The sequence below is a fragment of the Oncorhynchus clarkii genome, chromosome 5 (assembly GCF_045791955.1).
Source record: "Oncorhynchus clarkii lewisi isolate Uvic-CL-2024 chromosome 5, UVic_Ocla_1.0, whole genome shotgun sequence".
In the NCBI taxonomy this organism is placed as follows: domain Eukaryota; kingdom Metazoa; phylum Chordata; class Actinopteri; order Salmoniformes; family Salmonidae; genus Oncorhynchus; species Oncorhynchus clarkii.
In genome coordinates this window covers 74140658-74165842 of record NC_092151.1, presented here as the reverse complement: position 1 = coordinate 74165842, position 25185 = coordinate 74140658, and the positions used below count along the sequence as shown (strand labels likewise).

Genomic DNA, 25185 nt, shown 5'->3' with positions numbered 1-25185 from the left:
AGGCTAGTGGTTAGTAGGGATGACCAGAGATGTTTTCCTGATAAGTGTGTGAATTAGACCATTTTCCTGTTCTGCTAAGCATTCAAAATGTAACAAGTACTTTTGGGTGTCAGGGAAAATGTATGGAGTAAGAATTACATCATTTTCTTTAGGAATGTAGTGAAGTAAAACAAAAAGTTGTCAAAAATATAAATAAACCCAAAAAACTACTTAAGTAGTACTTTCAAGTATTTTTACCAGACAAGTCAGTTAAGAACCAATTCTTATTTACAATGACGGCCTACCCCAGCCAAACCCAGACAACACTGGGCCAATTGTCTACCCTGACCAATATTTGTTTTCAGTCGGGAACAGCCCTAGTAGAAATGCAGAAAATTAGCTTTAGATGCACAAAAAATTCTGAGGGAGGACCCCAGATTTTTATCCATAAACGCCCAGAACTAACGCACTCACACACAAAGGTTATTATAGAAAACTATAATGAAAACTAATCATGAAAAAAACTTTGTCAACCGTAGTAAAATAATTAACAAAACTGTTTGAAAACTGAAACTATAATCTTTGACTTCAATACTAACTAACATTTAATTAAAACCATCATGCATTATGTTTGTTTTTTCTAAACTTTGGGCAAAAATCTGAGGGGGATTTTCAAGCTACTGAATCTGGCATGTAAATGCGGACAGGAGATCTTTCAAATAGGCCTAGTTTGTGCATCACTATGACTAGCTATCACTAATTAACAGGGAGAATACAAATTCTAAGTAGCTACTAAAGTTCAAAAGAAGTGGCTGCTGAGATGACGCTGCAGTGGATAGCAGCCGTCTTATGGGCTCCTGACCAATTCAGCTATTTTGTGTTTTTTACGCTTATCTTAACTTAACTTTTTGTACCTTATGTCTCTGCCATCATTTCTTATGACCAAAAACAGCTTCTGGACATTAAACAGTGATCACTAACCTCGATTTGGATTAAAAATGTCTACTTCAATGAGATGGCAGCTCTGGATGTTCTGCTTACTTCGGACCAGGCCCTAATACCCGGGACTCAAGGGGGAAAGCGTCTGCGAAAGACACGCAGGCGAGCCGGCACCCTGACAAGACTACATCAGCGAGCAAATAGACCGCCATTGCCCTCTGTTCTATTGGCAAACGTGCTATCACTGAAGAACAAACTGGAGGAGCTCTCTTCGAGACTAGCCTATCAACGGGACTTGAAGAACTGTAATATCCTATGTTTCTCAGAGTCGTGACTGAACAAGGACATGAATATACAACTTGCTGGTTTTTCTATGCATCGTCAAGACCGGACTGTAGACTCTGGTAAAACGACGGGGGAGGGGTGTGTCTCTTAACAACAGCTTGTGCACGATCTCTAATATTAAGGAAGTCTCAAATTTTTGCTCCCCTGAGGTAGTATGGTCTGCAGCTTGTCAAGAAGTATTCTATTTACCAAGAGCGTTTTCATCTATATTTTTCGTAGCGGTCTATTTACCATCACAAACCAATGCTGGCGCTAAGACCACAATAAACAAACTGCATAGGGCCATAAGCAAACAAAAAAATGCACATTCAGAGGCAGCGTTTCTTGTGGCCGATGATTTTAATGCAGGGAAACTGAAATTTGTTTTACCTCATTTTTACCAACATGTCACCTGTACAACTACAGGTGTCAATTCTAGATCACCTTTAATCCACACACAGAAATGCATACAAGGCTCTCCCACGGCCTCCCTTTGTCAAATCAGACCATAACTCTATCCTCCTGCTTCCTGCTTACAAGCCAAAACTCTAACAGGAAGTACCAGTGACGCGCTCAATACAGAAGTGGTCTGATGAAGCAGATGCTAAGCTACAGGACTGTTTTGCTAGCACAGATTGGGAATATGTTCCGGGATTCATCCTATAATTTGAGGAGTTTACAACATCAGTCACCGGCTTCATTATAAGTGCATTGACGACGTCGTCCCCACAGTGACCGTACGTACGTACATACCCCTACCAGAAGCCATGAATTACAGGCGACAGCCGCATTGAGCTAAAGGCTAGAGCTACCGCTTTCAAGGAGTGGTAAACTAATCCGGACGCTTATAAGAAATCCCGCTATAACCTCAGATGAGACATCAATCAGGCAAAGCGTCAATACAGGACTATAATTTAATCCTAATACGCCGGTTCTATGCTCAATAATAGCGCTGATGGAGATGGCCGTAACCAATCGTGCTATTGTGTATGTTTTTTGGCGCTATTTGTAACTGATTTTGTACATTTAGTTTCTGCCACTGTCTTATGACCGAAAAGAGCTTCTTGATATTAGGGCAGCGATTACTCACCCCGTACTGGAGGAATTCTGCTTCTTCTTCAACGAGTCGGACGGGAAGGATTTACTCCAGACACCCGACAAGGCCCACATCATCGTCATTCGCAGGAGGAAAAGACGGAGGTATCGTTGACGGCGGTCCGGTTGCCTTGTCCGTGAGGGTAATCTACCTTTACCATCGGTCCTATTAGCCAACGTACAATCAATCGATAATATATAGTTGACGCTTACGCTCCACTGACAGCGTATGGAGTCAGATTTTGGGCTGACACTTGGACTCCATGGCCAGATGTACTCCACATACTTATGTACTTTCACCTCTTATCTTCACAGGGGACAAAAGAGACGGAAACAAAGCTAAAACAACAGTCTTCAACTTTAGTTCACACTCATCTTTTATGATGTTGTTGTAAGGCTAGGCGAAATAGCCAAAATATATCACTGTATTTTTCTATTTATTTACGGCATGATGGTATTTGACTGTATTTGATGTTATTGAGTAATACAAGTTTTACGTTTTACTTCATGAGTAGTGCGCCACCCTAGGGTGGCAACACTAACATTCTAAATGATTTAATTCAGGGCTTTCTCCATTCAGATTGTTTTATATTGTTCAATTCAACTTCAATCAAAAATTATTTCCTGCATTTTCTGCTCTCATTTAAGATAATTTTCACACTACCACGTAGGCCTTATTTTTAATCAAACATCACAATTGCGATTTAGATCAAAACACTTGGATGAACTGTTGGAATCATGGAAATAGAATGTTTATTTTAATTCTATAGTTAAATGATAAGTAATAGTGGGCGCTTTGGATACAGTGTTTGACATCACAACGAATGAAAATGTCAGCTAGCCAGCTAAATAGAGATTAGCATTAGTGGCTAACACGATTTAAAGAACTTGAAGAAAAGACAAACTAGCTGTTAACAATGTAAGAAACACAAACTAACAGTATATTTATTGAACATTTGTGAATTTATATTAACAAGCAAAGTGGAAACAACATTGTTGTCATTGTTGCATGTGCTGCCTTGACCCTGCAGACTGAACACAAGTGTCTAGTGGTCAAGCAACAACAAATTCGCTCCTTGAGTGACGGGGGTGGGGCTAGGTCTTAGTGGAAAGCGGCATGGAGAGAACGGAGAGGGATGACTCAAGTAGGTGTAAACTATCAAAATGGACGTTACACACGGCATATCACATTTAACAAACCAAACTTTAAAATACCGTTATAGAAGGTAAAGTTAAAACCCAAACCGGTCCATGCATCAATAAATCAAATCAAAAAAAAGTTTATTTGTCACATGCGCCGAATACAACAGGTATTTCACCTTACAGTGAAATGCTTACTTACAGGCTCTAACCAATAGTGCAAAAAAGGTATTAGGTGAACAATAGGTAGGTAAAGAAATAAAACAACAGTAAAAAGACAGCCTATATACAGTAACAAGGCTATAAAAGTAACGAGGCTACAGGTCTTTTCCTCTGAGGAATAATATCTTAGAACATAGGACTGGGCGATGTACCATATTTGACTATATAACGGTATTGGTCCTGGGTCCTGCGATCCTCAAATGGTTCTACAGCTGCAACATCGAGAGCATCCTGACTAGTTGCATCACTGCCTGGTATGGCAATTGCTCAGCCTCTGACCGCAAGGCACTAAAGAGGGTAGTGCGTATGGCCCAGTACATCACTGGGGCTAAGCTGCCCGCCATCCAGGACATCTACACCAGGCATTGTCAGAGGAAGGCCCTAAAAATTGTCAAAGACCCCAGCCACCCCAGTCAGAGACTGTTCTCTCTACTACCGCATGACAAGCAGTACCGGAGTGCCAAGTCTAGGACAAAAAGGCTTCTCAACAGTTTTTACCCCCAAACCATAAGACTCCTGAACAGGTAATCAAATGGCTACCCGGACTATTTGCATTGCGTGTGTGTGTGTCCCAACCCCTCTTTTTACGCTGCTGCTACTCTCTGTTTATCATATATGCAAAGTGTGTGTCCCCCCAACCCCTCTTTTTACGCTGCTGCTACTCTTGATCAAATGTCGTCACTAACTTACTGTATTTTTCTTACTCTCTCTTTCGCTCTCTCTCCTTTCTTTCTCTCAGAAAGAATGCGTGGGGGTGTGTGTGTGTGTATGTGTATGTGTGTGATGACAGAATGCTGTGGCCTCTTAGCATCTGATATATCGGCAGCACATTTCATAGTAGATATTAATCAGAGTAAACAAAGCCAAGCTAAAACGCATCACATAAATTACTGTGACATTATATCAACCTGTCTCCTACTGGGCTATCACGGTATTAAAAGTGGTGTGTGTGTTTGTATTTGCGCATGTGGGTGGGTGGCTGCATGCGTGTGCGTGTGTGCGTATGTGTATTAAAAGTGATGTTGCCTCAGCAAATTTTTTTTTTTTCATCCTCTACGAAGCACTGGGTCGAGCAAAGTAGGTTTCAAAAGTTAAAGGGGCCTTGAACTAATTACTAAATGCTTTTAAGGTGTGTAGGGGGGGGGGGGGGGGGGGGGTTGAAGACAATGACTGCTTTCATTAGGTGGACTGGGGAGTACCCTGTCCAATGTTCTCTCTCTGTCCATCTCCTCTTCCCTCCCACCATCTCTCCCTCCGTCTCTCTTGTTGACACACCCCCCACTGAGACACAAGTTTTAATTTACCTGTCAGGCTCCAGTGCATCCATATCTAACACACACACATACACACACACACACAGTAAGGCTGGTGTTTTTCTATGCTTTATATAGACAAATCTAGTGTTCCTTTGTCTGGTGACAGGTGCTAAATTTAGATCCATCTGCTGCTGTTGGTATTGGTGTGTAGACTGTAGAGGTTTTTGAGGCAGAGTTTGGCACAGTGTTGATATATCGGTTGTTTGGTGTTGATGTACATGTATCTGTCTGTCGTTTAAATTGATCCCGGAGATTTCTCAGAACAGCGAGCTCACATTTTCTGGCAGCAGATAAAATCTTAGTCTTAGCCTACCTTCCTTAAAGCTTCTGGGCAGGCACTTTTACCACCCTCTCCTCTCCACCTCTACATGAAAGCCAGTGTCTTGGTGGGAGATCGATGTGTATCAGATCAACTGAAGAAGACAGATAATGAACAATTTTATCTTTAAAGGTCCAATGCAGCTGTTTAAATCTTAATATCAAATCAATTCTGGGTAACAATTAAGTACGTTGCTGTGATTGTTTGTAAATTAATATGGTCAGAAAGAAACAAATTGCTCTTTAGCAAAGAGGAATTTCTCAAGCAAGAATTTCACTAGCTGTCTGGGAGTGGTCTGAGGGGCCTAATTGGATGAGCCTAATGGGATGCATATGTAACCTAAAAATGAGCTGTAATTGGCTGGCAGAGCGGTTTGAAACTCTCTTTGTTATTGGTCTATTAACTTATAATCTACCTGGTGATGTCGCAAGGCAAGCCAAAACTCCATCCCACCAAAACAGGCTGAAATTTCATGAATTTCTTTCAAATTGCTCTTACAATAAAAGGGCATTATCATCCTTTTCACAATTGCACAGTATTAATCCAACCTCATAGTGTGGAAATATACAGAACTGGTCAAAAGTTTGGACACACCTACTCATTCAAGGGTTTTATCTTTATCTTTACTATTTTCTACATTGTAGAATAATATTGAAGACATCAAAACTATGAAATAACACAAAAGGAATCATGTAGTAACCAGAAAATTGTTAAACAATTCAAAATGTGTGTGTGTGTGTATCCTCTCTGTCTTTGTCACACTCTCTGTGCTAATCACCACACCATCTACCTACATCACCATGGGCATGGCGAGGCATAGGCCCTATTCCCACTACGAGAGATGAAGGAGAGTCTGAGGAGATTTCTACTTTTCACATTACATCCTTGCCTTACTTTTTATTGTGGCTAGCAACACAACATTCTTGGTCCACTGCTCAAATTGACCATACATATCACAGTAGCCACTAGCTAGCCAGTAACAAATTATCTATAACGTATGTCATGCTTTATAAAGGGTTCATAAATGTGGCATAACTGTGTGACATATAACCACCCACCATGTCAAATGTGACATAACCCAGAATGTCAAATATGACATAAACCTGTGTTTTATAAAGGGTTGCATAAGCACCCCTTAATAAAGGCCTTATAAATCATATTAAGTTGAGGCTTCACAAATCATTCATAATCCTGTCCTTCATCTTGGTAGAGCATTGCAATGCCAGGATATTGGGTTTGATTCCCGGAACCACCCTTACGTAAAAATGTATTCACGCATGACTGTGGAAGTCTGCTAAATGTTATATATTATATTTCACTAAAACATTTCTAGGATGGCCCAACCTCTTTCCCTCTTGGGTGCATAGTCAATATTGGACCTGACCTCAACTTCCCCCAAAATGCTGTGTTGCAGGATGACACACACTCTAAAGTGTAGTCATGCACAGAAAAAACGTTGGGCCTTTTAAAATCAATTTACAATGTTTTGCCTACTTCTGTTTTCTTCCTAATTCCGTTTCCAGGTTTCGGATTTCCCCCATTGTTTTCTGGTTTACCCATTTTTTGTACACTTTTTTAGTAGAAAAACAACAATTAGATTGTATGTGTTCACAACAATTCTTACACTACATCAGGGGATGACTTTTGAGGTCTGGGAAAAATCGAAAACTTTTTTTTTTAAATGGTGTAGTTGCCCATTAATTCAGTGAGCATGCCCTGCATTGTTGTTTGGTTAGCGGGTGTTCTGCAATGCAGTAAGAGCATATGATGTGATTCGGGCGCCAATGGAATGTTTGGAGTAAAAGGCCAGCATCAGTATTATTCACAGCCCATGAAATGACACCATAGAGTGAAAGTATTCAGACCCCTTGACTTTTTCCACATTTTGTTACGTTCTAAAATGGATTCAATTCATTGTTTTCCTCATCAATCTACACACAATAACCCATTATGACAAAGCAAAATAATTGTATTTTTATTTATTTTTTCATACCTTATTTACATAAGTATTCAGACATAAGTATGAGACTCGAAATTAAGCTCAGGTGCATCTTGTTTCCATTAATCATCCTTGAGAAATTTCTACAACTTGACTGGAGTCCACCTGAGGTAAATTCAAATGATTGGAAATTATTTGGAAAGGCACACATCTGTCTATATAAGGTCCCACAGTTGACAGTGCATGTCAGAGCAAAAACCAAGCGATGAGGTGGAAGGAATTGTCTGTAGAGCTCAGAAACAGGATTTCACACTGCATGAGGCAAATGGTGGTCACACCAGGTACTGAGTGGCCTCTACCTGTTTTTAAAGTATCTGTGACAAATAGATGCATATATGTATTCCCAGTCATGTGAAATCCATAGATAAGGGCCGAATGAATTTATTTAAATTGACTGATTTCCTCATATGAACTGTTACTCAGTAAAATCATTGAAGTTGTTGCATGTTACATTTATATTTTTGTTCAGTGTATATTGTATTATACAAGGGTTTATTTGGAAATGAGACCTAGGTCTCAATATGTCTTCCCTGTTAAAATAAAGGTTAAATAGAAATAAAAAGGTAATATTTTTGAATGTTATGGCAGCCTATTGTAGCAGGACTACTTTTGGTCTATCCCATTACTCTTTGCGAGATACAAAGCAGAAATCGAGACGCTATCTGATGCAAGACAATGATGGAAGTCGTTATAAAAGCAAATTGCGACTGAAAATGTTGATCATTCCCAGGGGAGTTGCATCTTGCCTGGACATCAGTGGCTCAGTGCAGTGAAGCAAAAACAAAAAATCACTGTCAAGATTTAAAGCTACGGCGACAATTTCAGAATGTTACAGGCTGTTACTACAGTTTCAGGTAAAAACTCAATAAATCAAGTCTCAAAAATAAGGAAAATGAATGTACATTTCAACTATTTCAAAAACATTACTCCGCTATTTTAAAAAAAAATGTACTGAAAGAGTGTTGGCTCAACAAGACAATTCTTTTTACATTGTCCTGCTTAGCAACTGTCAGGAGAGTGTTGCGCTCTACCTCCGGAGATAGCGGTCGGGAAGTGACAAGTTCGCAAGTTTTAAATTGCAGTAATACACTGAGTGTACAAAACATTAGGAACACCTTCTCTTTCCATGACATAGACTGACCAGGTGAATCCAGGTGAAAGCTATGATCCCTTATTGATGTCACTTGCTAAATCCACCACAGTCAGTGTAGATGAAGGGGAGGAGACAGGTTAAAGAAAGATTTGTAAGCCTTGAGAATGTTAAGACATTAATTGTGTATGTGTGCCATTCAGAGAGTGAATGGGCATGACAAAAGATTTAAGTGCCTTTGAACGAGGAATTGTATTAGGTGCCCGGTGCACCGGTTTGAGTTTGTCAAGGACTGCAGCGCTGCTGGGTTTTTCAAACACAACAATGGTCCACCACCCAAAGGACATCCAACCAACTTGACACAACTGTGGGAAGGATGGGGTCGACATCTCTGTGGAACGCTTTCAACACCTTGTAGAATCCATGCCCCGATGAATTGAGGCTGTTCTGAGGGCAGAATGGGGTGCAAGTCAATATTAGGAAGGTGTTCCTAATAGAGGTCGACCGATTATGATTTTTCAACGACGATACCGATTATTGGAGGACCAAAAAAGCCGATACCGATTAATCGGCCAATTTTTTATTTTATCTGTAACAATACTGAATTAACAGTTATTTTAACTTAATATAAAACATCAATAAAATCAATTTAGCCTCAAATAAATAATGAAACATGTTCAATTTGGTTTAAATAATGCAAAAACAAAGTGTTGGAGAAGAAAGTAATATGTGCCATGTAAAATATGTGCCATGTAAAAAAGCTAACGTTTAAGTTCCTTGCTCAGAACATGAGAACATGTGAAAGTTGGTGGTTCCTTTTAACATGAGACTTCAATATTCCAAGGTAAGAGGTTTTAGGTTGTAGTTAATATAGTATTTATAGGACTATTTCTCTCTATACCATTTGTATGTCATATACTTTTGACTATTGGATGTTTTTATAGGCACTATATTATTGCCAGTGTAACAGTATAGCTTCCGTCCCTCTCCTCGCCCCTACCTGGGCTCGAACCAGGAACACATCGACAACAGCCACACTCGAAGCATCGTTACCCATCGCTCCACAAAAGCCGCGGCCCTTGCAACGCAAGGGGAATAACTACTCCAAATCTAAAAGCGAGTGACGTTTGAAACAGTATTAGCGCACACCCAGCTAACTAGCTAGCCATTTCACATTGGTTACACCAGCCATTAGGCTGATAGGCTTGAAGTCATAAACAGCGCTGTGTTTGCGAAGAGCTGCTGGCAAAACGCACGAAAGTGCTGTTTAAATGAATGATTACGGGCCTGCTGCTGCTCAGTCAGACTGCTCTATCAATCAGACTTAATTATAACATTATAACACACACATATACATGAATATGATTGAATCCGGAAACTATCATTTCGAAAACAAAACGTTTATTATTTCAGTGAAATATGGAACCGTTCGGTATTTTATCTAACGGGTGGCATCCCTAAGTCTTAATATTCTTGTTACATTGCACAACCTTCAATGTATGTCATAATTACGTAAAATTCTGGCAAATTAGTTCACAATGAGCCAGGCAGCCCAAACTGTTGCATATACCCTGACTCTGCGTGCAATGAAGGCAAGAGAAATGACACAATTTCACCTGGTTAATATTGCCTGCTAAACTGGATTAGTAGTTATAACTAGTGATTATGATTGATTGTTTTTTATAAGATAAGTTTAATGCTAGCTAGCAATTTACCTTGGCTTCTACTGCATTCGCGTAATAGGCAGGCTACTCGTGGAGTGCAATGGTTAGAGCGTTGGACTAGTTAACTGCGCGGTTGCAAGATTGGAACCCCTGAGCTGACAAGGTGAAAATCTGTCGTTCTGCCCCTGAACAAGGCAGTTAACCCACCGTTCCTAGGCTGTCATTAAAAATAAGAATGTGTTCTTAACTGACTTGCCTAGTTAAATAAAAGGTATAAAAATACATGTAAAAAATAAAACTAAAAAAACGGAAAATCGGCGCCCAAAAATACCAATTTCCGATTGATATGAAAACTTGAACTCGGCCCTAATTAATCGGCCATTACGATTAATCGTTCGACCTCTAGTAATGTTTTGTACACTCAGTGTATTTTTATTTAACCAGACAATTTCTTACTTTCAATAACGGCCCAGGCACAGTGGGTTAACTGCAGAACAACATATTTTTACCTTGTCAGCTCAGGGATTCAATCTTGCAACGTTTCGGTTACTAGTCCAACACTCTAACCACTAGGCTGCCCTGCCGCCCCCTAACCACTAGGTCACCCTGCCGTGTATGTGTAGGGGAGGGTATTTTTGCGAGAAGCTAAGTGTGAAGAACCTCATAGTGTAGAGTAGGCAGGGACATAACGCACTGCAGCCACCAAGAGGTCATTGGACGTCAGCTAGGCCCCTGGCGTGACACACACACACAGTTCTTAATTAAAGGTTGTTTTTATTTTCTCTCACCGCAGTAGCTGACCTCTGATTTGTCTTTTAGTTTGTGTTAGTGTGTGTGTGTGTGTGTGTTCTTGTGTAATAATGTGTGTGTGTGTGTGTGTGTGTGTGTGATGTCTCCTACCTCGGAGCTTATTGACGTCTAGCATTTAAAGAGCAATTAGAACAATTTTCCGCTTGAATTGTAGCTTACACGACAGCGTTACGGGTCAGTGTTACACAGAGTTTAATAGGAACCTCAAAGCAGAGAAAGGCATTATTTGACTGGGCTAGCTTTGTTGAATAAAACAAATAAATGCCATGATGTAAACGGCCTATAGTCTCAATACGAAACAATATAGTACACTTCTTTTTGGCATAGTAGTTCTGTTTTGAATTAGTCAGCTGTCATCCATTGGCGTTAATCAGATGTTTGCGTGAGAGGTTGAGTTACACAAACAGATTGAGTTATTGTTCAGCCCTGAGTGTCCCTCCTCTATGGTTACTTTTGGTTGTGTATCTATTTCCTCTGTTTCTGTCCTGTAGGATCTTCTATGTGTCTCATGACTCCCAGGACCTGAAGATCTTCAGCTACATCGCCAGAGACGGACAGAGTAACATCTTCCGTTGTAACGTCTTCAAGTCCAAGAAGAAGGTGAGAAACCTAAACACACTTTCTCTTTTGCTCTCTCTCGCCTCTCTTGCAGGGTAAGGTTATCCACAGTCCCATTGACATTACTAAGCCAAGTCCAGTAATGTGTGCTAAATGTAGCAAAGGAATTCACACATTTACACTCACTCTATCTTACCCTCTCACACACACACACACACTCGCTCTCACACACTTTCACTCGTTGCCCCCCCCTATCAACTTTGCCAAGCATGTGCGCACACACACACACACACACACACACACACACACACACACACTCACAGCTTTTACACTGATATTCACAGTGATGAAGTGTTATAGGCCCATGGCTGTACTGTATTCTATCTCTACAAGACCTGCTCGTATTAGAGACAGAGAGAATAGGGAGTACTTTTGGTTTCAAGTTATTTGTCTCTTAATTTAAAGGAATTCACAGATCAACAGTGAAAAAGGCCAGACACCACAAGTCAAACAGCATGGTAGAACATTGAGATTGGGAACCTGTAAATCCTTAGAGAATTTCCATTACCATTGCACACAGACACACCTCTCCACGTTTGGTCCAGTTAGCCCATTAAGATATCTCTCTCTCTCTATCCCTATCAGTGATGCCAACTTAGCAATTTTGTTGCTAGATTTAGCAACTTTTCAGACAACTCTGGCAACTTCGTATTTCAAACAGCACCTAGCAACAAATTTAGACACTTTAAAAAAATGTATTTGGAACATTTAGCAACTTTTGAAAAGTTCAAATGCACGCATTTCCCTCTAAATGACAAAAAAATAAGATTTTCTCTGTCACACACTCAGTCACAACACACGTGCCTGGCTGCAAAAGTGCATTGTGAGTGACGTCAGCAGCAGGCGCTCAGCTCGTGCACAGGCAACAGCAGGCCAGCAGCAATTTCAGCAAATTGCAAATCATTGTTGGCTGACTGCAGCAGCAGTAGTATGCGTTCAACGAGATAAACCCAATGAATGTAGTTGGTCACGACTGTTTGATCTTGAACAGAACTTACAACATCAATTAACATGTCTCAATCAAAATTGTACAGAAAAGAGTGTGAGTCTGTACCTGAATTAAAATTGTGGCTGAAGCCAGTAATTGGGGATGATTGTCGGGCATACTGTGCGTACTTCAAATCAGATATGCTTGCAAAAATGTATGACATCAAAAAACATTGTGCAACAGCAAAGCATATAAATAAATCAAAACCGTACAACCCCGCAACGCAGTCTACATTACCACAGTTGGTTAAGAAAGTGGAGAACTGCAAAAGTGCAGAAGCTACTATGGCAATGGCCATTGCGGAGCATTGTTCGCTGCTAGCATGCAACCATTTAGGTATGGCTTGCAAAGCTGCCTTTTCAGATTCTGTGGCAGCAACAAACTTCCAAATGCACCAAGTGCATAGAAATGATTAGGGGAGTACTGGCTCCTTATTTTCTGAAAAGTGTAACATCAGATGTGGGGGATGAGAAGTTCAGTCTCCTTTTGGATGAGTCCATTGATGTCAGTGTCTGGAAATACCTGGGTGTGGTGATTCGGTATTTGTGCTAAAAAAATAACCATTGTGTCCATATTTCTCGGGCTGGTTGAATTGGAGCGGCGTAATGCCAGATCAATAGCAAAGGCGGAAGTTGAGTTTCTTCAGAAGTGTAACCTTAAAAAAGAGAATCTTCAGGGTATTGGCATTGATAATGCGTCCGTGATGACCGGGGTGCACAAGATTTTAAAGGAAGAATGTGCATTGCCCAATTTGGTACTCATCTGCTGTGTGTGCTATTTTTTACAATTGGCTGTCAGTCCAGCATCCAAAGAAACCATCCCTAGGAGCGTTGAGTACTTAATCAGGAAAACCTACAACTGGTTTTTGATTTCCCCAAAACGGCACGAGGCGTACAAAGCAGTGTATGCCACCATTAATTGTGGCCAGAAACTCCTGCGGATCACCAAAGTGTGTGCCACACGTTGGCTATCGATTGAGCCTGCGGTAACTCGTATATTGAGCCAGTGGGAAGAATTGAAGCTCCACTTTGAGTTGACAAAGGCCAGTGAGCATTGATACATGGCGGATGTGCTCCACACCATGTACATGGACAAGTCCAACTATGTCTACCTGACATTCTTGAAATCAATCCTGTCCGACTTACAAGTTGCAGTGAAGTCATTTGAGGGAGAGCAAACGGATGCTGTCAAGCTTTTTGACAATCTGGTACACTTCTTAACATCAATTTGCAGCAGAGTAGTCAACTCTATGGCAACAATTGATGTCCTGAAGGATTCCATTGATGGACATCTCCGTCCATCTCTATACCTTGGGTACCTTTTCTGTTTAGGTGGGATTCACTGAAAATACAGTCGAGTTTTGGAGTGAAGTGTGTGACTACACGGACTCTTCCGGGTCAAGTCCATTTGAACAACTGTGCAAAGCTGCACTCGCTGCCCTCTCCTTGCCACACTCAAATGCGGAGGTTGAACGGCTGTTCAGCCAAATGAGTGTGGTTAAGAAATTGAATGTCACTGCACACTCTCAAATCCATACTCCTGGTGCAGTATGGAAGTAAGCTGGCTGGTGATACCTGTTACCAGCATAAACTACCAAGTGAAGTTTTGCAGCAGTTTGGCACCACAGCAGCGTACAGCTTTAAGGCCACTCCATCCTCTACTGCTGTTTCCAGCTCTGTGACAATGCAGTTGGACAGTGAAGATGAAGAGTATTTCCTTGCCAATCTATGATTCATCATATTTACAGTACGTATGCAAGGAGTGGACTTTCTGGAACTGGCGGAGACACACAGCTGATGGTGGCAGTGTGCACTGCAGTGTCAACGAGAACAGTGGCAATATCTGGAGGAAACCATTGAGCAGCTAGCCAGCCAAGCAGCACAACAACCTGGAGAGAGCTGCCTAGTCAATAAGATAGCATATATACCTTGTTATTAGCTTGTACCTATTGTTGATCAGTTAGGTAGCATGTTAACTAACTACCAATACTCTGCTTCAAACTATAATTGTTCCGAATGTGTAGGTTTACTAGTCAAAAAGAAAATAAATAAAATGTAATTGTTCAATAATGGGTAATGTGTAAATGTTCAATAATTCAATGTCTTGTGTTTAAAAATAAAAACATCTGATCATATAAAATGTGTTGTGTTTATATTACTTTTACAAATAAAAATATGTGATAATAAACAAACAAATGTCAAATCATATTTTTCACCGAGATGGCCAGTCAATTTGAGTAACGTTATTGTGTATTCTACGTAATGACGGCATCACGCAATGACATCACAATGTAATTTAGCTACTTTTAGCAACAAATTGACAGGCCCCTAGCAACTTCCCCTGAAAATGAGTTGGCAACACTGATCCCTATCCCTTTTTCTGTTATTGTCTCTCTCTCCATTCCTCCCTCTCCTGGACTCTCTAAAGTTGGATGTTTTGGTGCCGCTAGGGCAGTTCAGACAGCTGGTTGATTACTTATTTTATTAAGGAATGTTTGTTTTTCATGACTTCATAACTTTTGTAAGTTACTTTTCATAAATGCTTTATTGCATTGGAATTGTAAATATTGGGAATTTGTATGATTGTGTGCAGGGCTCCCTTGTAAAAGAGGCCTTGGTCTCAATGGGATTTCCCTTTTTAAATACATTTTAATAAATACAAATAAATTCCTCCCTCCCTCCTCTCAAGCTGTCCTCCTGTGGACAGTTTAAAGCAGTGTAAATAACAAGGCTGTCTCCATCACAGACAGTTAAACGAGAGGGAGACCTGCAGGGAGAACCCATTAGAGACCAGAGGCCTGGACTAATGGGAGACTGACTTGTGTGTGTCCTTCCTATCCATTGCCAGTTGCCACTCTCTGCCAGTCTCAGACACGGGCCCTGGCATAGCTTTGGGCGTCCATCACCCAGGATACAGAGCCAGCAGGTGGCTAACATTATTTGACCATGCAAATACTCACCAATCTGGCTACATTTTTTTAATTAATGAATCTGATAATTCATCTTCAAAGACATCCTCTTATTCATTCCCCCTGCCATTGTTCAGAGCAGTCACAGTTGCACCCCAGCCCTGTCTGTTTTAATGACTGTCTGAGAAACTGTTGAGCATTAATGGCTGTTAATTGGCAGGCTGAATTGGAGGGAAAACACCTTGACTCAGAACAAAGGCTTGACAGTTAGAGAGACTGAGAGAGTCATTATGACACACCAACTTTAGGGGGCTGTTCTACTGCTGGTCCTTTATCTGGGTTTACAACTCTAACAATGCTAACGATGGTAGTACTGCTGGTACTTAATATGGACTAATGACTAACAAGGCAAATGGTGCTAACAATGTTCGTGCTGCTGGTCCTTAATCTGGGCTACACTCTTCCAAAAAATAAAATCCTTATAGAACCAAAAAGGGTTCTGTCGCTTGCTTCACATATGGTAACCCTTAAAGTTCTTCACTGAACTAAAATGGTTCCATGTAGAACACTGAATGTTGCCATTTATTATGGCATTTTTAGCTAAGAATATAATTTCATAAACAATTAAATAATGGACTAATAATACCAGCATAGGTTTTTGGACTGTATTGTCATTATATGCAAGCATAGTTTGTAAATATGCACTGGTGGCCCACATCAACTCTGGCTGACTTCAATACAATACATATTTGTCCATTAGTTATAGAGAACAACAAAAATGTGTCTTCTGCTCCATTCTCTCCGGGATATTCTGTAATACCGGTACTGGCTCTGTTTTCAAACCCCACTGATACTCTGTAATCCAAAGGTTAGTAATGCTAACAAGTACATGTAAAATCCCATAGAGAATGCTAACTAAATGTTAAGCACATTGCAAACATTTTGTACAGTTTCTTATCTAATAGATACAAGTGTAGAAGTAACTCAAAAATGCTACTCAGTTTGCTGCTTGTACAAAACAAATATTAGGCAGCAAGGCTCATAATCCAGAACGGGATTCTCTGCTGTTGCCAAGTGAATGCTTGATTTTGGAAGAAGCTAAATGTCAGGAATTGTGAAAAACTATACATAAAAAAACCATACTATTATAAAAATATATTTTTTTTATGTTTATTTAACTAGACAAGTAGGTTAAGAACAAATTGTTATTTTCAAAGACGGCTGAGGAGCATTGGGTTAACTGCCTTGTTCAAGGGGAAAAATAACCTTTTTGTTTTACCTTGTCAAATCAGGGATTTGATCTTACAACCTTCTGGTTACTAATTCAACACTCTAACCACTAGGCTACCTGCCAGAGTGGCCAGACGGAAGCCACTCCTCAGTAAAAGGCACATGACAGCCTGCTTGGAGTTTGCCAAAAGGCACCTAAATGCAACATCATGCTGTGGGGACGTTTTTCAGCAGCAGGGACTGAGAGACTAGTCAGGATTGAGGGTAAGATGAACGGAGCAAAGTACAGAGAGATCCTTGATAAAAACCTGCTCCAGTGCGATCAGGACCTCAGACTGGGGCGATGGTTCACCTTCCAACAGGACAACGAACCTAAACACAAATCCAAGACAACGCAGGAGTGGCTTCGGGGCAAGTCTCAATGTCCTTGAGTGGCCCAGCCAGTGCCCAGACTTGAACCCGATCAAACATTTCTGGAGAGACCTGAAAATAGCTGTGCAGCGACGCTCCTAATCCAACCTGACAGAGTTTGAGAGGATCTGCAGAGAAAAATGGAAACTCCCCAAATACAGGTGTGCCAAGCTTGTAGGGTCATACCCAAGAAGACTTGAGGCTGTAATCGCTGCCAAAGGTGCTTCAACAAAGTACTGAGTAAAATGTCTGAATACTTATGCACATTTTATATTTTTACTTTTAATACATTTGCAAAAATGTCAACCTGTTTTGCTTTGTCATTATTGGGTATTGTGTGTAGATTGATGAGGGGAAAAAACTATTGAATACATTTTTGAATAAGGCGGTAATGTAACAAAATGTGGAAAAAGACAAGGCGTCTGAGTACTTGCCGAATGCACCGTATATAACCTTTTTTAGTAAATGGTTCTTTAATCTCATATTTTTTCTGTGTATAGACTAACAAGGCTAACAATGCTAGTGCTGTACCTGCTATTGATTATACACGGTTGTGAATGTAATCCTGGTGCAAGGACAAGGCCGTGTGAATGAAATTGTGTGTGTGGGGAGTGTGTGCGAGCGCAAGGCAGTGTGTGAATGGAAATGTCCTCTGCCTCTCTCTGCTCGGCCGAATAGAGAGCCAATCGTTCAGACTGCAATGCTACCAATGTCACACACTCTTGTCACAATCCATCTCTGTCTAATCCAAGGGTCTCAAACATACAGGGGTGGACGCAATATACTTTAAAATGACAAAAAAAAGAATCAAAACTGTGTAGAAATTATACAGTTTCTTGACTTTGAACAGCTCGCTTATAATCACTGAAAACAAAGCTAGACTATGGATAGAGGACTATTATTTGCACATTTTGACGGTGAGGAAATGTAACACATTTTCAGCGCGGTCCTCCGGACCTCTTTGAAGACCAAGTGCGGCCCCCGATGCAATATGAGTTTGACACCCCTGGCCTAATCCATCATGTTCATTTATGTAATTTAGTAGATGCTCTTATCCAGAGCGACTTATGGTAGTGAGTGCATGCATTTTTATACTGGTTCCCCGTGGGAATCGAACCGTGGCATTGCAAGCACCATGCTCTACCAACTGAGCCACACGGGACCACAGATGCACATGCACCACACATGTACGCACATGTTACGCCCCTGAAAAAGGGGAGAAATAATCACGAGAGTGATACGATCTTGTTTTCTCAATGAGAACTTTTAGTGCAAATATTTTACAAAAGTAACACATATTACAGAACAACAGATCTACAGGAAATAGATAGTTTTTAGGGTACAAGGCTTATTCAAGTCATAACATTATACACTGTAATTCACTGAAACAGATACTAATTTCAATATAACTGTCAAGCACAAAGCTTTAACTCAGTAAACCATAACTCAATTTATCAACAGGCAATAAAGTGTTTGAAAAACCATTATACAAATAACACCGCAAAATATCTTATTAACAACGCACATGTTTATTCACAATTGACATAAAATGGCAGCTACTCTCAGTACGATGCTATTCTTCGCTGCAACCGAGCAGGGCAGCTGTATTCATTGATCTGGCCAAGGCTTTCGACTCTGACTCTTTCGACTCTGTCAATCACCACATCCTCATCGGCAGACTCGACAGCCTTGGTTTCTCAAATGATTGCCTCGCCTGGTTCACCAACTACTTCTCTGATAGAGTTCAGTGTGTCAAATCGGAGGGTCTGTTGTCCGGACCTCTGGCAGTCTCTATGGGGTTGCCACAGGGTTCAATTCTTGGACCGACTCTCTTCTCTGTATACATCAATGAGGTCGTTCTTGCTGCTGGTGAGTCTCTGATCCACCTCTACGCAGACGACACCATTCTGTATACTTCTGGCCCTTCTTTGGACACTGTGTTAACAACCCTCCAGGCAAGCTTCAATGCCATACAACTCTCCTTCCGTGGCCTCCAATTGCTCTTAAACGCAAGTAAAACTAAATGTATGCTCTTCAACCGATCGCTGCCTGCACCTGCCCTCCTGCCCAACATCACTACTCTGGACGGCTCTGACTTAGAATACGTGGACAACTACAAATACCTAGGTGTCTGGTTAGACTGTAAACTCTCCTTCCAGACCCACATCAAACATCTCCAATCCAAAGTTAAATCTAGAATTGGCTTCCTATTTCGCAACAAAACATCCTTCACTCATGCTCCCAAACATACCCTTGTAAAAATGACCATCCTACCGATCCTCGACTTCGGCGATGTCATTTACAAAATAGCCTCCAATACCCTACTCAACAAATTGGATGCAGTCTATCACAGTGCAATCCGTTTTGTCACCAAAGCCCCATATACTACCCACCATTGCGACCTGTATGCTCTCATAGGCTGGCCCTCGCTTCATACTCGTCGCCAAACCCACTGGCTCCATGTCATCTACAAGACCCTGCTAGGTAAAGTCCCCCCTTATCTCAGCTCGCTGGTCACCATAGCATCACCCACCTGTAGCACGCGCTCCAGCAGGTATATCTCTCTGGTCACCCCCAAAATCAATTCTTTCTTTGGCCGCCTCTCCTTCCAGTTCTCTGCTGCCAATGACTGGAACGAACTACAAAAATCTCTGAAACTGGAAACACTTATCTCCCTCACTAGCTTTAAGCACCAACTGTCAGAGCAGCTCACAGATTACTGCACCTGTACATAGCCCACCTATAATTTAGCCCAAACAACTTCCTATTTCCCTACTGTATTTATTTTATTTATTTAGCTCCTTTGCACCCCATTATTTTTATTTCTACTTTGCACATTCTTCCACTGCAAATCTACCATTCCAGTGTTTTACTTGCTATATTGTATTTACTTTGCCACCATGGCCTTTTTTTGCCTTTACCTCCCTTATCTCGTCTCATTTGCTCACATCGTATATAGACTTGTTTATACTGTATTATTGACTCAATGTTTGTTTTACTCCATGTGTAACTCTGTGTTGTTGTATGTGTCGAACTGCTTTGCTTTATCTTGGCCAGGTCGCAATTGTAAATGAGAACTGAAATAAAAATATATAAAAAAAAAGGGCTCATATTGCTCTTGGCAAACTTAACTCTAACTTCCTCAAGATGTTACTAAGACACACCTTAAACACTCTTGACATGCTAGCGAGTTATTACATTTAAATTACTATTTTTGTTCATCAATAAGGGGAGAAATAATCATGAGAGTGATACGATCTTGTTTTCTCAATGAGAACTTTTAGTGCAATGAGAAAAGACCGCGATTTCCCCGGGAACTTGGGTGGAGACCAGAGCAATCGATCTTAGACTCATAGATTAAGACCATTTAGTAGATCACAGATTTAAACATTTTATCCTTCCATTAGGCACCACAAAATAAAGTAATCAATATAACGTTTACACATTCCTCTCACAATTCGTACCCTTTGTACGCTTGACGGATTTTTACTTTAACACAATTATATGAATGTTATCAATCTCAATCAACTAATACTGAATGCATGATCTTTTTAACCTTAGATGTTTTAAGATCCTCACATACTTGGAACTTACTAATACTTTTTAATGTATAACAGGCTATGAGTATTTCCTTTAACCTGTCACACACACACACACACACACACACACACACACACACACACACACACACACACACACACACACTCATCCTGTCCAGTCATTCTGATTGTGGTGTGATGAAGTGTTATTGGCTACTCTTTGACAACCTCTTATTACCTCCCAGTCGTCCTCCAACTATTTTAAAAGAATAGGAATGCTATTGATTTCTTCTACCTGTCTCTCCCCTTTACTCTCCCTATCTCTTTCTCTGGTCCGAGAACAGTATATTTAATTGAAGGACAGAGAGAAGTCATCCACAGTAGCTCATCAAAGAACATTGAATAACCACTCTCTCTCTCTTTCCTCCATCCCCTCCTCCCCCTCCTCCCTCTCCTTCGTCTATCCTCTCCAGTCCCAGGCCATGCGTATCGTGCGGACGGTGGGCCAGGCGTTCGAGGTGTGTCATAAACTCAGCTTGCAACACACACACCAGAACGCAGATGGACAGGAGGACGCAAACAATGACAAGACCTGCAACGAGGAGTCCACGCTCTCAGGTGAATATACACACACACAAACACTCCTGATTGAGTGTAAGAGACCATTTGAGAGGATAGCATCACAGATGAGTCAGTCTATAGAGAGAGACTGTGCCTGTGGAACAGAACAGTGGTGGGAGGACTGGCTCTAGTGACTGCTGCGTCCTTTCATAGGCAGATGAGCCCACAGCACCCACGCACCACGCTCACACATACACATCTGCATTGACCCCCCTTTGCACCAAATCTTTTGACTCATCACATTTATTCCTTGTGTTATTATCTTTCTATTATTTTTCGATGTTTCTCTCTGCATTGTTGGGAAGAGCCTGTAAGTCAGCATTTCACTGTAATTCTACACCTGTTGTTTACGAAGCATGTGACTAATACAATTTGATTTGACACACACACGCACATGAGAGCTGATCCCAGCTCTCTCTGTCTGTCCCACTAGTGTAAGCCTCAGGAGCCTCTGAGCACAGCCAATGGGCTTATCTGGAGTGTTAATTGTCAGAGCTGAGAGAACAAGAGAACCACTGGAGAACACCTTAATGAAGCTCCTCCCCTCCTGCCCCCTCTTTTTTTTGTCATCCTTCCTCATCTTTTGGTGTAGCAACTTTCAACAAAATACCTCTGAGTCCTCTCCCCTCCTCTCATCTTTTATGTTTCTCTACCTCTTGTGGTGTAGCAACTTTTTTTCTAGCAACGAAGTCTGTTACGCCATTGGCCCTCCTTCTGACAATGTGTTGGTGTGTTCGTTCACTCAGCCCGGGAGTTAACGGGAGCGGAGAAGTCGGCGGTTGCTGTGGAGACAGACATCGATGCGGAGGAGGCTCCCTTACCATTACTGGACAGTACGGTTGAGGAGTTTAACCGCGGCGTCACTGACCTGGACGGAGTGGATGCTACCGCCAAGACTGACCACACACACTTCAACAATATTGACAACGACAAGAAGGTATGGGGGTGTGTATGTGTTTTGGGGGGTGAGGTTGGGGCGTGTTTGAGGGGGAAAGAGAGGAGTGTGGTGCAAGCAAAGCAGGATGAAAGTTCCATAAATAGAGTATTCTAACAAAGTGCTGGAATGAGAGAACACAGTAATTGCTTGTTAGACCAGTTAATACAATATCATTGGTCTATCTACTGTATTGATTGCTTACACCAGGGAATATAATACAATTGGTCAATCTATAGATTTCTTGGACCAGAGAATACTATATATTGTGGCTTCTCTAAAGATGGCTTGAGGAGGTGGAAAACAATGTTGTGTGGCCTATGTATAGGTTGATATGTACTGTGACACTGTTTTTGTGAGTCAGGGAGAACCCACACACACATTAGTTAACACTTCTCTCCATTTCTTCCTAACAAAGACCGTAATTAATTTGCCAGAATTTTACATAATTATGATATAACATTGAAGGTTGTGCAATGTAACAGCAATATTTAGACTTAGGGTTGCCACCCGTTTGATAAAATACAGAGCAGTTCCGTATTTCACTGAAAGAATAAACGTTTTGTTTTTTGAAATGATAGTTTCCGGATTTGACCATATTAATGACCTAAGGCTCGTATTTCTGTGTGTTTATTATAATTAAGTATATGATTTGATATTTGATAGAGCAGTCTGACTGAGTGGTGGTAGGCAGCAACAGGCTCTAAGCATTCGTTCAAACCGCACTTTCCTCCGTTTGTCAGCAGCTTTTCGCAATGCTTGAAGCACAGCATTGTTTATGACTTCAAGCCTATCAACTCCCGAGATTAGGCTGGCAATACTATAGTGCTTATAAGAACATCCAATAGTCAAAGGTCTATGAAATACAAATGGTATAGAGAGAAATAGTCCTATAATAACTACAACCTAAAACTTCTTAACTGGGAATATTGAAGACTCATGTAAAAGGAACCACCAGCTTTCATATGTTCTGAGCAAGGAACTTAAACGTTAGCTTTTTTACATGGCACATATTGTACTTTTACTTTCTTCTCCAACACTGTTTTTGCATTATTTAAACCAAATTGAACATGATTCATTATTTATTTGAGACTAAATTGATTTTATTATTTTACTTATTATTTTAAGTTAGTGTTCATTGTTCATTCAGTATTGTTGTAATTGTCATTATTACAAATATATGTATACAAATCGTCCGATTAATCAGCAACAGCTTTTTTTGGTCCTCCAATAATCATTATTGGTATTAGCGTTGAAAAATCATAATCGGTCGACCTCTAGTTGGCACCATGCATTGGGGAAGGTAGCGTTTTCCTGGCATCTGCCAAACCAATATTAGTCCGTCGGACTGCCATATGGTGCATGATTCATCACTCCAGGGAACACGTTTCCACAGCTCCAGAGTCCTATGGCGGCGAGCTTTACCCAACTCTAGTTGAGCTTTACCCAACTCTAGCAACTCTAGCAACTCTTGGCATTGCGCATGGTGATTTTAGGCTTGTGTGTGACTGCTCGGCCATGGAAACCCATTTCTTGAAGCTCCCAAAGAACAGTTATTGTGCTGAGGTTGCTTACAGAGGCAGTTTGGAACTCGGTAGTGAGTGTGCCAACCGAGGACAGAGGATTTTTACACGCTACGTACTTCCCGTTCTGTGAGCTTGTGTGGCCTACCACTCCGCGGCTGAGCCGTTGTTGCTCCTAGATGTTTACACTTCACAATAACAGAACTTACAGTTGACCGGGGCAGCTTTAGCAGGGCAGAAATTTGATGAACTGACTTGTTGGAAAGGTGGCATTCTATGACGGTGTCACGTTGAAAGTCACTGAGCCCTTCTGTAAGGCCATTCTACTGCCAATGTTTGGCTATGGAGATTGCATGGCTGTGTGCTTGATTTGATACACCTGTCAGCAACGGGCGTGGCTGAAATAGCCAAATCAAATTTATTTGAAGTGGTGTCCACATACTTTTGTATATATAGTGTACAGTCGTGGCCAAAAGTTTTGAGAATGACACAAATGTTAATTTTCACAAAGTCTGCTGCCTCAGTTTGTATGATGGCAATTTGCATATACTCCAGAATGTTATGAAGAGTGATCAGATGAACTGCAATGAATTGCAAAGTCCCTCTTTGCCATGAAAATGATCTGAATCCCCAAAACACATTTTCATTGCATTTCAGCCCTGCCACAAAAGGACCAGCTGACATCATGTCAGTGATTCTCTCGTTAACACAGGTGTGAGTGTTGACGAGGACAAGGCTGGAGATCACTCTGTCATGCGGCTTGAGTTCGAATAACAGACTGCAAGCTTCAAAAGTTGGGTGGTGCTTGGAATCATTGTTTTTCCTCTGTCAACCATGGTTACCTGCAAGGAAACACGTGCCGTCATCATTGCTTTGCACAAAAAGGGCTTTTACAGGCAAGGATATTGCTGCCAGTAAGATTGCACCTAAATCAACCATTTATCGGATCATCAAGAACTTCAAGGAGAGCGGTTCAATTGTTGTGAAGAAGGCTTCAGGGCACCCAAGAAAGTCCAGCATGCGCCAGGACGTCTCCTGAAGTTGATTCAGCTGCGAGATAGAGGCACCACCAGTACAGAGCTTGCTCAGGAATGGCAGCAGGCAGGTGTGAGTGCATCTGCACGCACAGTGAGGCGAAGACCTTTGGAGGATGGCCTGGTGTCAAGAAGGGCAGCAAAGAAGCCTCTTCTCTCCAGGAAAAACATCAGGGACAGACTGATATTCTGCAAAAGGTACAGGGATTGGACTGCTGAAGAGTGGGGTAAAGTCATTTTGCCTGATGAATCCCGTTTCCCATTGTTTGGGTCATCCGGAAAAAAGCATCCTGAGACCATTCATGTGTGGGGTTGCTACTCAGACAAGGGTGTGGGCTCACTCACATGAACACAGCCTTGAATAAAGAATGGTACCAACACGTCCTCCGAGCATCTTCTCCCAACCATCCAGATTCTCGATTGGATTCAGGTCTGGACTTTGACTTGGCCATTCTAACACCTGGATATGTTTATTTTTGAAC

The 25185-nt window shown here is 41.2% G+C and overlaps 1 protein-coding gene across 1 annotated transcript in view; it reads left to right on the top strand.

Annotated features, from left to right (window-relative positions):
- The window catches only part of LOC139409382 (carboxyl-terminal PDZ ligand of neuronal nitric oxide synthase protein-like), a 170725-nt gene that overhangs the window by 86895 nt on the left and 58645 nt on the right, over window positions 1-25185 (top strand). The window contains exons 5-7 of the mRNA XM_071154462.1: window positions 11389-11497; window positions 21065-21209; window positions 21959-22149. Coding sequence (XP_071010563.1) covers window positions 11389-11497; window positions 21065-21209; window positions 21959-22149 — 445 coding nt within the window. The remainder of the gene's footprint in view (window positions 1-11388; window positions 11498-21064; window positions 21210-21958; window positions 22150-25185) is intronic.